The sequence below is a fragment of the Triticum aestivum genome, chromosome 2B (assembly GCF_018294505.1).
Source record: "Triticum aestivum cultivar Chinese Spring chromosome 2B, IWGSC CS RefSeq v2.1, whole genome shotgun sequence".
Taxonomy (NCBI): Eukaryota; Viridiplantae; Streptophyta; class Magnoliopsida; order Poales; family Poaceae; genus Triticum; species Triticum aestivum.
In genome coordinates, this window is record NC_057798.1 from 416864988 (window position 1) to 416879041 (window position 14054).

The 14054-nt window shown below is 45.2% G+C and overlaps 1 protein-coding gene across 3 annotated transcripts; it reads left to right on the forward strand.

Moving 5' to 3' along the window:
* Window positions 1–1353: 1353 nt before the first annotated feature.
* On the forward strand, window positions 1354–6063 carry LOC123045240 (uncharacterized). 3 transcript variants are annotated; one of them, XM_044468223.1, is made up of 6 exons: window positions 1354–1816; window positions 1913–1992; window positions 3033–3177; window positions 3363–4139; window positions 4586–4649; window positions 5648–6063. In XM_044468223.1, the coding sequence occupies exons 1-6, from the start codon at window positions 1541–1543 to the stop codon at window positions 5680–5682; spliced, it is 1377 nt and encodes a 458-aa protein (XP_044324158.1). In that variant the 5' UTR covers window positions 1354–1540; the 3' UTR covers window positions 5683–6063. The 3 variants fall into 3 exon arrangements, with proteins under 3 accessions (XP_044324158.1, XP_044324157.1, XP_044324159.1); XM_044468222.1 differs by lacking the exon at window positions 4586–4649; XM_044468224.1 differs by lacking the exon at window positions 4586–4649 and having other exon boundaries at window positions 1354–1777.
* Window positions 6064–14054: the final 7991 nt, after the last annotated feature.

The following is a 14054-nucleotide window of genomic DNA, read 5'->3' on the forward strand; positions in this document are numbered from 1 at the left end:
GCACTCCGTGGAGGCGCGCTTCTTGGAATTCTTGCTAGATGTCTTGCCGGGCTTTTCGCTCTTCTTCTTCTTGACGGGAGCTATAGCCTTGATGGTCTCCGCTGCAACCGCATCTCTATAGAGCTTGTCAACACATATGACTGCATCCCTCTTGTCAGAGTTGATGGAAATGACCCACATGGGCCCTGGCATCTTCAACGTGTTGTAGGCATAATGAGATGTTTCCATGAACTTGGCCAATGCCGACCGACAAGGATTCCATTAAACGGCAATGGGATCTTGACAACATCAAACACTATCTTCTCTGTTCGGTAGTTCAGTTCCCCGCCAAACGTCACCGGCAGCATAATCTTCCCCTTGGGTTGGCTCCTTCTAGGGTAGTTTTCTTGAGCTCCTCCTCAGGGATCTGCAGCCTCTCGATCACCTCAGGAGAGATCAAGTTCAAGCCAGCCCCACCGTCAACTAGGATTTTCGTGACCTTGATGTTGCGTATTGTCGGTGAAACCAACAACGGCAAACACCCGACCGCAGTCGTGCGATCAGGCTCTCTCCCGTTGAGTGCTGAGGAGCGGGTCAGACAGACCCTCTCTTGTCGAGCGCCAAAGAGCGGCGCGACCTAGGTAGGCAAGGATCGAGCAGCGGCCACGTGCTTCCTGGAGGCGATGACCGGCGACAGAGCGGTCGACTGAGCGACGACGCGAGGGTATGGAAGGAAGAGAGTGACATGTAGGAAGGGGAGGGTGTGAGTGCGGACACGAAGTCTAGGGTTTGAAGAGGAAATCAAGAGAGTGAGAGGGAATTGAACGGGCCAAGGCATCTGCTAGGTTTTCTATCGTGAGAGTCGTTGCCTTTTATATGCATGTACATGAAATCCCAATTATAACCCTAGCCAGATTACCAAATTGCACACTACTGCCACTTGTAAAAATATCAGACGACCCAGGTCGATTTCACGAAATAGTCGACAGCTTACATCCCCTCTGCCCTATATCCGACGACCATGATCGGGAGGCAAAATAGATCTAACGGCCCATATGCTCCGCCGAATGTGACAGCCTCGTTTTTACTCAGCTCAGGTGACTATGGAATGGGATGATATCTCCAGCTGTACTGTAGCCCAGTGCATTCCCGGTGAGGAGAGTCGGGTGCAAATGCTTTTAGGGGGTGTTTGTTTCCAGGGACTTTTTGATGTAGGGACTAGAAAAAGTCCCTAGCAAACCAAACAGGGTGAGACTTTTTTGGGACTTTTTGCTAAAAATTCTTAGAAGCACCTCTTTAAAAATCTTTTTCAAAAAATCCCAGGACTAGAAAAAGTCCTAGGACTAGAGAAACAAACACCACCTTAGACTGAAGCAAAGGACACCGAAATAAGCTCCTCATGCTCTTCACCCCGCCACCTCTTGTTTCTCTGGCGTCTCGAGTCTCCCCCCGCCGCCAAGCACCACCACCGCCGCCGCCGCTGCCGTCGACCTTCCAGTCCCGGTCCTCTCCACTTGCCCCCAACTACCGATAAGCATTTCCCTTGCCAAAAATCTCTCAAATGAGGACACGGAGCATGGCGTCCAAACCCGAACCAGTCCCCTCCACCCACGGGACGGCGGCTCCTGCCCCACCGCCGGCCTCCGTGAGTGCCCCCACCCACGGGACGGCGGTTCCTGCCCCACCGCCGGCCTCCGTGAGTGCCCCCACCCAAGGGACGGCGGCTCCTGCCCCAGCGCCGGCCTCCGTGAGTGCCTCCACCCACCGGACGGCGGCTCCTGCCCCACCGCCGGCCTCCGTGAGTGCCCCCACTCGCTGTGCCACCGTGCAGAGATGCGTACGCTCGCACTTCCCCTCTTCCTTTCACTTCGCTTCCGTCCTGCTAAGCACTGGGCCTGACGTCTTCCCCTGCTTCTTTTCCTCTTTCCGTTAGGTTGCGCTCCTTGACTGGTGGCCGGTGAGGGGTCAAGGCGGCAAGATCCGTGTTGCCGGGTACATCGACAACGTCGAGAAGTGAGGCATTTCCCCCCTATCTTTCCCCCTCTCCCCCGCCTGTTTTTTGGGAGGTTGCTTCCCTCGCTGTAATTTGGTTGCTATTGCGGTGCTAGGCATGTACTTCCTCCGTAAAGAAATATAAGAGCGTTTAGATCACTTTACAGAGGGAGTAGGTGGATGCTTACCCAAAAATTGTACTTACATCTCATTCTGTTTGGATTTTCTATGCCCAAGATCTATTGCTGCATCCTGCAAATTTGGGCGTGAGTGTACAGTTTGTTTTCAGTCAACAGCTATGCTTTTGCTAAAAGAAATAGACGTTCTTTTTAAAACCAACAAAGTTTAAGTATGAACAATACGATGCACTATGTGTATTTTTTTAAAAAAATTCTCTATGATCTGAGTCGGCATAAATTCGTACTGATACTGTAAACTGGTTCCACCATGAGTAGACTGAAGAAAAGGTATATACATCATAAACCTTGTTGGCGCCATCTCCAACTTGATCTTTACCATAAGTAGTTCTTAAAGGTTTGTTTTGGAGATTATGCTGATTTCTGAAACCGACACATGTAAAAAAAGACGGGAGTACATGGTGGAAAATAGTTGATGGGAAATATAAGATTCTCAAGTACCTGGTTTAAGCAGCTCATTTGCCTATTAAAAATAAACACCTTAGCACTGATGTAACTCCATTAAATTGTGCTGATGATCTGTTACATAGTGTTACATCAATGGGAAGATAAACTGTGAACATGATTATGTTTTTTTAGAACATCGCTTCTCATTGTTTTGTGTTAAAATTTCATATTTCTAGTGCAGACAAAACCATAAACCTTGATTGTATTTCTGATCGTGGGTCAAAACATCACTTTAACTTATATGCTGGTTTATGTGACTGTATCTCCATGGATAGGAAATTTTGCCTTGTATTATTTGCTGTATGCACCAGAACTGGTAGCATTCAAAATTTCTACAGTGTTACACCATCTGTTAGCTTGTTAACGAGCAGTTTTTCTCGACACCTCATAACATTAACATACTCATTTTGCTAACAGCAATCGAGCAGGTCGAGTATTCAGTTCTGGTTCCATTACGATGCGGCATGCTGATGGTACTCTTGAGACTGCAGATCACAAAATTGTATTAACCAGGGGTCCATTAAATATCGAACAGATGCATTGGAATGGATTTTCTCGTGAGGTTTGTTTTCTTTCTTCATACATCAGTTTGTTCTAGATTTTTTGTTACCAAAATGATTGTTCCTAGTTTTTCATACTTCAATAGTTCCCCTTGTCCGTCTTGTTTATCCCTGTGAATTTCATTTTTGGATGGTACCTTAATATATGGTCAAGCTTTAATCGTCTAACCACATTAAATTTATGCAGGTTACGGAACAGTTCAGGCTTGGTTTTCCTATTCAATGGGAGAAATATGCTAATTCTAACATAAAACAGGCGAATGAACACACACTATCTCCAGCAAAATCAACTGAATATTGTGTAGAGAAGTTCTTGCGCAGCAGCTTTGCCAATTCAATGGAACATACTTTGACAGACTTTGATTTCAGAACATCTAAAGAGTCTACTGGTAATACAGATGGACCTGGGCTTCCAAACTATGTAAAACCAAGAATTCAGGAACCTTCTGGCACTAGTGGTGGTTATGATAACTCAGTGAGCAACATGGCTTCATCTGAGGGATTATGTAATGATAGGATGGGTACGCCTGATGAATCTTTTGAAGATCCTGGACCTGGAGAAACATGTAATGGTCAAGCATCTAGAGCAGATAATTCACATGAAGATATACAGACAGATGCAAGTGGGCAGAGAATTGTTACTCACTCCGTGGACTCTGCTTTAGTTAATAATGATATAGATAAAATAGTAGAAGAACGTGGACCTTCCAAGTTGGGCAACAGCTCAGTGTGTCCTGGAACAGAGCATGTGTTAGAAGTACTAAACCAAGGGGTGAGTCCAGAGCATGGAAGTCTTCAGTGTTCAAGAAGACTACGGAGCGGCAAAGTGTACGGAATGTCTAATGGTGCTTCATTGAAGAGGGGGTACTCCAAGAGGAAGACAATGCAGCACGAAACATTGAGTATGAAGGTGATACCAACTGAAGAGACAACACCCCCTGCCGGTCCGACTTGTCACAAAAAGGTAGGTTGAATTTCGCACCTTGGAAGAAAACACAATGAGAAACAGTTAACTTAATAATGAAAATCAATTACGACAGGGTTCCAGTTTTGACCCCATGATACATGCTACATTCTGGGATTAATTCTCTTCTAAACAAACCATCATGTAGCATTCTAATCATATTATGTTACAGTAACCATACATTGTTTCTAGATATGAAATGTTCTGTCATATTTCACCTTTGCTCCTGATGATTACAATGCTGCCACACTATAGTTGAGTGGCAAGCCAGCTGTAGAACTCTGAACATTTTTACTAATAACCTCTAACTATCATATGATGATTTGATAGTGATAGTCGTGTAACTATGCCCCTTTTTTCTTTGATGTTCTCTAGCAATCATGTGTTGTTCAAGATCTTTTTTTGTATGTACCTTTGCTAAATTGTGTGAACTTGTAACTATGTAGGGTGGCTCAGTTGCTCAAGTCACTGCTTTGGATAAGCTTCAATCACATGATTCGGGTCGTAAAGGTTACTTAATAATTTGCATTAATTTCATCAACTTTTTATCTCCCAGCTATTACTTGGTAGCAGTGACATCACAAAGGCTTGCTACTAGTTATTAGCAATCACCGATGCGCAATGCATGCTTTACCCAATATATATAGCACGAAAGTGAAGCCACCTCCGAATTTTAGAAAGCAAGTCTTAAAACAATGTCATAGTTGAGTGTTAATGCTTTTGTATGGTAAAAACATCAAGTTTTGCAAAACCTCCTTAACTCCCTATATGCACTTCATACTTTGTTGTCTCAGGTAATGAATGTCGTTAAAAAATCATGCTTCAGTCCAGATAAGTGGGTATCGACCTTTTTGTACCCTAAACCAAAAATGTTATATCCACTGCCCTGGTACTATGTAAACATAGTGATTGCGAAACTGAAGTAGCCAAATAACGATAGTCTGTTTGTTGAACAAATGTAATCCGTCTTCAAAGTTCAAGCTCAAGCCATCTAAAACTTGGTTATACAACTTCTAATGATGATTAGTACCATACCAAATAGATGTAAACTGAGAAAAAACCCCTAAGATAATAACCTTATATGGGAGGACAGTATGCTTGGCTAATCACAAATCCATCAAGGTACAAATTGTGTTCTCCTTGTCTTAGCAGACATTGTTCGTCAAAAGAAAATCTGTACTACCAACCATGATTAGTGCCACAAATTCCTGAACCACTGAATTAGAGATACATATTCGATTTGAATTAAGGATGAATGGTCCAGATCGTATGGATCCCATGACCTTGTGTTTTAGATAGTAGTATAGATTCGATTTTAGCCAAATGCTTTTCTTTTAGAACTGGTAAGCAGTTCCTGCGAAACATGTGTTCAATTCAATTTCTTTACCGCACGTAAACACTAGTTTGGTGACATTTTATTACCAAGGGCTGCTTGCATTTACTGCAACAAATATTGAAAGCTTGTGGTGCGTTTCCAATGACCGTTCATGTGGTATAACTGTTCACAGGACGTGGAAGACCTAGAAAGAAGGCGAGGAGGTAACATTCGGCACGGTGCGGTGAAAACCGGAGCAACATTTTGTGCTCAAATCCGGATATGGATATCTCATCAAACATAGCACAACTCTTGCATATGTGCTCAAATCAGTTGTGTGTTGTGTGACGGGTTAGAGTTCTGCTAATGTTGTAGGATGAGGAACATGCTACTGTTGTGCTGTTGTGCACTGGGCTGGCACATCAGTTCTTTTGCAGGCCAACTATCCATATATATGTATGTATGTCTCTATATCTGGAGGCTAAGTACAACTCTTGCACGTAGTACTGTAACTAGGAAGAAGGGACGCTTGTGATGGTATTTGTTTCAAACCAATCTGCATGTCCTGATCTGTTAGACACGCTCTACATGTTTAGCGATAATTTTATAGGTATGGTCCTGATGCTTATTTATCTTTCTGGGATTTCATCATCTACACAAATTAAGTAACAGAAAACCTGTTAGACCCACCCCACGTAAGGTAATTGAAGCAGTTTGACTCGATTTGAAGTGAAAAGGTCTTTTGTTTCTGTAGATTTGTCCCCCAAAAAATCATTTTTTAAAAATATGGCTGTCCCGATTTTTTAAAATATGGTCGTCCCTAATTCTGAGTTTACCTGAACACTCAAGTATGGTCCGTATCGGCGGAATCAAGATTATGCAAATCTATCTGTAGAAAATCATACAAAAAGCCTCACACGATGCAACTGAGCCGGAGCGTCAGCGCTTGGCATAGAGTGATGAATTTCTGAGCTCTTGGTGCATGAGTCTCGATTTAACTACGAAAGTGGCATCGCTTGACATAGCGTGATAAACTCTTGAGCTCTTAGTGTTGAAATATAGCGCCCATCTTTCTCTATCAATTCGGACTTTTGGATGAGTTGATTGTAGCATGAATTCAATATACTTAGTACATGAGTCGCTCATTCAGTTATGATATATATCAGTGAAAACGTTCGTTCACTGAAAACTGAAAACTCTCTTCGTGCGCCACTGGATCGAGGACCTACGGTACAGAAAAAAGGTGGAAACTAACCACGCACTTAATCCTAGTTTTGCAGCTAACCCCCTGCATTTACGTCCTTTCTTGGTAACAATTCACCCCCAAAAAAGGGAGAACAAATCATGCTCTGTACAGCCGCCATGGAGTCTAGTCGTGCGTCGATCGCCATATGCCCTAGCCCTCCGACGGTCGCCCCGTCCAACAGCGCTAGCACTCAGCCGGCCGTGATCCCCTGCCCTCCTCCGGCCTCGCCCATGAGCCCCCGCCCTCCACCGGTCTCGGTCGTGTTTCCCTGCCCTCCGTCGGCCACGGCCATGAGCCATTGCTCTACGCCCATCGTGACTCGCTCTTTGGAGGAGGCATCACTGCCGCTCGTAATAACCAACGGTGTTGCCGATCCTCTGTCCCTTGCTATGCACCTGCCTCCTGGTAGTAGTAGTACACAGGCGAGCAACGCATTTATTTGTTGATTGTTTTTCTTCCTCTAATGATACAAACTGATCACGGGAACGTCCTGGTTGTTTTTCTTAGCTTGGTGGTGATATGGATTTGCAAACCCATAATTGCAATGAGGCAGACCGCCATGATATTGAAATACATCCTCCTCCGATCAATCAGGATAGCTTTGGTACAGCAAAAAAGAGAGCTATGGACGTCCCAGTCTGTGTGAGTATCATTATCACCATAACTTGGTTCAAATTTTGCTAGCAATTACTAACTTGTATGACTAATGGGTGTTGTAATGGTTTCTGAGATACACCAAGTAGTGGATGATAGAATTAGGTTGGCTGAACACTCTCCTGAAGAATTGGAAGCATTAAGAAACATTCTAGTTGACATGAAAGAAATGTGTTTGAAAGGGTTGTTGCCAACCATCCTAGTAGACAAGACGAGTTTGAGGCATATATTGGTTGTACTATGCCTAATCAAGTCGAAATTCATCCACCAACTGATGTCCATACAAAAGGGAGATGCAAAAGAATTAAGGGGCACTTAGACAAGGGTAGGCATGAAAACAAGGATGGAGAAGAGAAGCAAAATAAGGATGGAGAGGGGAAGAAAAATGTTGGTGGACAAAAAAAGAAAGTGCCTAGAACGTGCAAGAGGTGTAAGCAAGTTGGCTTCCATACCCATAACAACAACTAAGAAAACTATTGGTACTTTTCATACCCATAAAATTTACTTATTTTTAAAAATGTATATTCACACATAAAACTGATCTTGTCGTGGAATTGTCACGTCAGATGTCCTAGTGTAAGGACTTAGTCGTGGAGCCATCGCAACGAGATTAGCTTAAAGGGGTTAAACCAGACAAAGGACACGAGGAGTTTATACTGGTTCGGCCCCTTGCGGTGAAGGTAAAAGCCTACGATCCAGTTGTGGTGGAATTGATGGGGTTTCGATGACCAGGGAGCGAATCTGCTTTGCCTGGCTCTCGAGTTGTTGTTTCTTGTCCTTGAACCGCCGCCGGGTCGTCCCTTTAAATACATAGGTTGACGCCCGGCGGTTTACAGAATCCCGGCCGGCTCATACACGTGTCCGGCTCGGTTTCTACCCTTTCCTACCTTACAACACAAGTTACACAGTATATGGCGGTTTATGTCTACGCGCCCTAACCCGCCTTTGGGCCCTCGACCTTTAAATCTCTATAGTAAAGCGCCATACTCCTTGTCTTCATGGGCTTCAATATGGATAACTCATTACGGGTATAACCCGGCCCCACCTGGGCGGTTTATACTCAGCAGTTATATCCCCAACATTAGGCCCCAGATTGATTTGAACCTGTTCATGTCAATCTTCAACACTTAGGAAAATTCCTTCTTCAACACCTTCGCGTAAACCTTGTAATCCGCCATGACGTCATCTTCCAAGATTATAGTAAATCGCCATGACGTCACCTGCTTATTACAAACCCATACATACCTCCCCTTTATTAACGAGCCTCCGAAAATCAAGGCGACAGCTCTATCACATATCCATTTTTTGGGCTCCTCGATTCTCGTGCCTGCCGCTTAACCCTTCGCCTTATAAATAAAGCCGAGGGTCATTTTTACCTTTCCCCATCATGCCTCTTTACTTCTTCTTCCTCCTCGCGTCGACCTAGCGTTCAAGCTCAGCTGCCGCCGCCAAGTTTTCGTCCTCGACCTCAACTCCGGCTGTTGCATCACCCTGAGCTTACCAGAGAATCGAGGTGCCTCTCCGCTGCTCCCGTGACACCGGTAAGTCTTCTTTCCTTCGACCCTAGATATTTCATTAGGGTTTCCGTATCCATCGGTATTCATCGGTGTTTGTCTTTATTCATTTCTGTGGAGCAGTTCTTGATTTAGACCTTGATATTTATCCTGTATAGAGATAGCCATGATTCTTCCTTTCCACTAGTGCATCTCATTTAAGTAGAAAACCCCATCTGGATCCTTCAACTGTTCCAATGCCAGAACATTTAACCCTGAATATTTTTCGATTTTCTGACATACGGTAGATCCAGATTTGTAATATCAATTTGTGAACCCTGTTTTTTCATCACTTAGTTATTTTAGATCTGTACCTCCATACCAATGAAGGCGGTTTAACTTTTAGAAAATTATAACCTGCCAGGTACCATTAGCCGTCTCTTAAACCGTCGATTCGTCATTTCTATTACCCTGCCAATGTTAGAATCCGGTTTAATATGTATATATGCCTCAACGTCTTCTCCCTTTGACCTTGCAACGCATTATACTTGTCAGTCATGAATCTTAAACCGGCATTGATCTTTTTCCAGCTTTTCATTGAAATGGCCAAACAATTTTATGCTTGCAACTGGGTCCCTTCCCGGGTTACGGAAGAGCAGCTGAACGGGTGTGTTGCAACAGGCGCTTTAGCGAGTAAAGAAATCATCCACTAGAGGGTCCCCGGTCCAGAAAATCCTCCTGAGCCCAAGGATGGAGAGGTGATTGTGTTTGTTGATCATCTGAGTCGAGGGTTTAGCCCTCCCGGATCAAAATTCTTCCGTGACGTGCTTCCTAGCTTCCAAATCCTCCCGCAAGATATTGGACCGAACTTCGTGTCCAATATTTGCAAATTTCAAGTATTTTGCGAGGCTTATCTGCAAGAAGAACCTACTGTTGAGTTATTCAGAGACTTCTTTTACTTAAACCGCCGTACTGAATTTTTGGATGGGCCCAACATTGAACTTGGCGGAGTTTCAATTCAGAAAGGAAAGATGTCAACTTCCCTCATGCCAAGCATCATAGCCACCCAAAAGACTGGAATCACACTTGGTTTTATTGTCAAAACACAGCTCCAGCTGACAAAAATCCTCTGCAGGGTTATCGTGCTCATCGGCTTACCAATACACATCCAGTTCCCCAATGACTCACTGCAAAGGAACGAGCTAAGTATGCACCACAGCTTTCAAAGCTCTGAGCCTTTATGGCGAATGGTTTAACCGACATTGACTTTGTCCGTTGTTGGGTCTCTTGGAGTATCTTGCCCTTAAGTCGTCACACCGGTTTAATGTGCGAGTACACATGAAATGCCAAAGATCCTCAGCGGCATATTGATATTCAGCTAACTGGCGAGGAGATTATTGAATCTGTCAAGAAGATGCTGAATGAACCAGTATCTGAGTGCAGCAAGACAGGGCTCAGTCCTTTCTGTGTTTCCAATAAACCGCCAACTGTAAGAATTGCATCATTCTTGTCTTAATCCGACCCCTCTTAAATATTTATTTATAACTTGTTGTCCATCTTTGCAGGGTGATGATACGTTCTGGAAGAGGAAGCCGCATGATAAACCGACGAAGCCGCAGGATAAACCGGCGAAAACACCTCGCACTAAGACCAATGTTATGAAGAAACCTGCGAAGAAGAAAACCGCCGAGTCCCCTGACCTGCCCAATGATGAAGAGCTTGATGATCCGGAGTCAGAGGTAGAACTTGATTCTTTTGGTTCTTTTTTCATACACCTCATTGACAATGATCATTATCAGAATGATGCAGAGGCTAGCCGTGCTGGTGATGTAGAGGCTCTTTCTTCCAACTCAGATCCTGTGCCAACACCAAAAACCCGTAAAGCAGTCCGGAAAGTAAGATTTTCACACCCTCTAGCTTATTCGGATCCGCACTTTCTTTTGAAGACACAACAGCATGAAGCTCACCGCACAACCCGGCATAGCGGCCAAGTGGTTACTTCCTCCGGTTTACCAAACTCTCCGGTTCGTAAACGCCGCCAAGAGGTCTCTTGTACTTCTGATACACCTTGTCCCAGGGCGGGTTATTTCCGATATCCTCTTAATCCGTCTAACTCGAATTACCAGGGGACCTCCCATTCATCTTTTGGCGAATCAACTGGGACGAAGCTTCCGACCCTTAAAACGGTTCCTGGGTGAGTAAATTTTGATAATCCGTCATACCTTAGTATTTTTGATCCTTGCACTATTCTGGGGCATACTTATTATTTTCCAGGGCCAAAGCCAGAGCCAGCAAGAAGGCCAAAGTGAACAAACCGGCTGAAGACCCCAATCAGGATGAAACGGAAAAAACTCCTGAACCGTCACATCCAGATGTTGACAATATTCCTGATGGCTCGTCGTTGCCGGATCAAACAACTGAAGCTGAGCACATGGATGTTGATACATCAGCTCATGCTGATGATCCGCCAAGCCCGGCTAAAGGTGCTGATGACGATGTTGTTGTTACTGGCATTGGTTACACCTCTCCTGACAATCCTATCGCTTTATCAAAGCATAGTGCTAATGAAGGACTTTCTGCTATGGACAAGGGAAAGTGGAAAACAGATTTATCAAGCTATGCCCACCTCAACGCCCAAGACATTCATTCTGGATTCCTAAACCGCCTGTACACAAGCCGCGACTATGAAGCCGGTTTAGTGGGCTTGATGAAGGAGCGGTATGAGGTAAATATCACTCACTCTGCATAAGTTGTCTTTCCTTATGACTGGCTTAGACTATCAATTCCAGTAGCCCCCAAGGGCCGGTTCATAATATTAATGTGAACTGGGACTTGTAGCAGAACAATATTTAATTTTGCTTGCGTAGCCCCTAGGGACCAGTTTATACCTTTAGGATGAACCGGTACCTTTCTGTCATGAAGCTTCCAAAATTCTTGATAATCATCTTTGTAATCCGATTGAGGAGGAAAAAACCATAACCTTGATTTGAGCAAATATGCATTAGCCCCCAAGTGCCAAGTGTATAACTTGTTATGTGCTTGGGACTTAAAATGACAGTTGATAAAAAGCAATATGCATTAACCCCCAAGTGCCAAGTGTATAACTTGTTATGTGCCTGGGACTTCAAATATGCACTTCCAACTTATTAAATGTCTCTTCCAGGCTGATCTGAGCAAAAAGGAATCTCAACTCACCGACCTTCAAGAAAATATCAAGTCCCAGCAAGCAAAAACTTCCAAGGCTAAAGAAGAGCGGACCAGCGCTTTAACAGCCATGGAACAACTGAAGGACAACTTTAAAAGCGAACGGGTACGATGGGATGCTGAAAAAACAACTCTGCTAAAGTGGGCGGAGGACGCTGAGGCAACCCTTAATCTGGTAGTAGAAGAACTGACTGGCTTGAAACGGCAAATTAATGCTATGACCACTGCTGTCTTCGGTAAATATCCTCTTCATAAGCTTTAAATAAGCAACATCCATGAAAATACCGGTTTACTAATATTTTGACCATTGCAGGTAGCCGCATTACTCATCTTGGCTCAGATATGCGCAAAAAACTGAAGGCTGCTTATACACTGATAGAGCAATTGTATACCGGCGTTCAACGGGTCATCTGCACAGCTTCACATAATAAACCGCCCCCAACTTTAATCAAGGAAACATTGGAAAAATTACCTATGATGCCTGCTCGGCTTGAGAAATTAAAGAAATCAGCTGCTAGGGCTGGTGCTCTCACTGCATTTACTCGGGCCAAGGAATAGATATCTGACCTTGGTCCGGAAGATATTGGAAACGGCTATCCAGGCCAAAAAGAGGACGAGTCAGATTTTGATAATGACGACCTCAGGGCCCTGGCGAGGGAAATGCATCCACTGGCAAGCAAACTGGCTGAAGACACTGATTTGTCATTTTACCAGATGATTTATGATGCCAACAATAAACAGGTTAACGCACCAACTTATTGTAACACCCCGAGGATCATGCTACACTAAACCACCATGATGATGCTAAGCTACTGTGAATTTCAATGATAGTCATGTTGGGATAATATCTCATTTCAAATTCCTCTCTGAAAACAATTCAAAGTCACAATGCAAAATGAGTTTGCTCGAAACTTGCTAGAAAAATGTCCGTCATTTGACAAATATTCCATAACATTTATTTGTTAAGGAACACAACATCCCTCTTGTGCAAAGATGAGCTTTGGCAATTATAACCACATCATTTAAGCATTTTTTTAAATGCTATCCTCTTTATGAAAAATTCAAATGAACTCCAAAATTGCACAAACTTTTTGTGACACTGCAGAATATTTCATAGTATTTTTGTGGCCAAGCTCCACTTTTATGCAAGGTCATTTGGTGGCTTGAATTATTGCAAAACTGTTGCTGTAAAATAAAACAGGAACAGAAAATACAAAGTCTTTTAAAAGGAAAATAAAAGAGACCCCCCCTCGCGCTAGGCCTCAGCCCAGCTGGCCATCTAGCCAGGCCGGCCCAACCCTGCACTCCCTCGGTCGCCTTTCTTCGCCACTGCTCGCACGACCGGGCGCCTGCGACCGAGCAGTCCCTGCCGGACCAGCTCGTCGACGTCACCGCGGAGGCGATAAGGATGCCGCCCCCCTGCGGCGCCTCGGTCCCCTCCCCCACTTGCCCCCTCGCTCCCCACTCCGTCCTACACTCTCCCTCTCCCCAGATCCCTTTCTCCCCTGCGCCCACCCGACGCGGCCGCTGCTACCGCCTCGCCGTGACCATGGCCGACGACCTCCCCGAGCCAAGCGAAGACGTCGAGGAGCATCGTCGGCATCTCCTGCGTCTACTACGGCCAGCAGCGCGAGCTGGGAGGCGTTGCTGCCCCGGATCCTCGTCTTCTTCTTCCTTCGACAGCCGCCGCTTCTCCGTCAATTCCGGCTACCTCGCGCCCTCCTCGAGCCCGCTGCCCTCCCTTACAGGCGCCCAGTGAGCTCCGCCTTCCTCTCCCTCTCTCCCCGTGCTCTTCCCCGCGCCGTAGCTAGCTCGCCCGCAAGCCGAGCTCCGCCGTCCGCCATTACCGTCGTAGGGCTCGCTACCGAGCTCCTCCGCTCGAGCTAGTAGCTCTGACGAGCTCCTGGAGCGCCATAGACCTCGCCTAGCCCTTTACTTCGCTCGCACGCGCTCTGTAGCGCCGATCCCGAACTCCGTCTGAACGCGCCGCCCGCCGCCGTCGA

Excerpts from the sequence above, each read along its gene's own strand:
- LOC123045240 (XM_044468222.1), top strand. The coding sequence starts at position 1,541 with ATGAGGACACGGAGCATGGCGTCCAAACCCGAACCAGTCCCCTCCACC. Across the intron at positions 1,993-3,032 it reads TACATCGACAACGTCGAGAA|CAATCGAGCAGGTCGAGTAT; the intron begins GTGAGGCATTTC and ends TTTTGCTAACAG. Across the intron at positions 4,140-5,647 it reads GTCCGACTTGTCACAAAAAG|GACGTGGAAGACCTAGAAAG; the intron begins GTAGGTTGAATT and ends AACTGTTCACAG.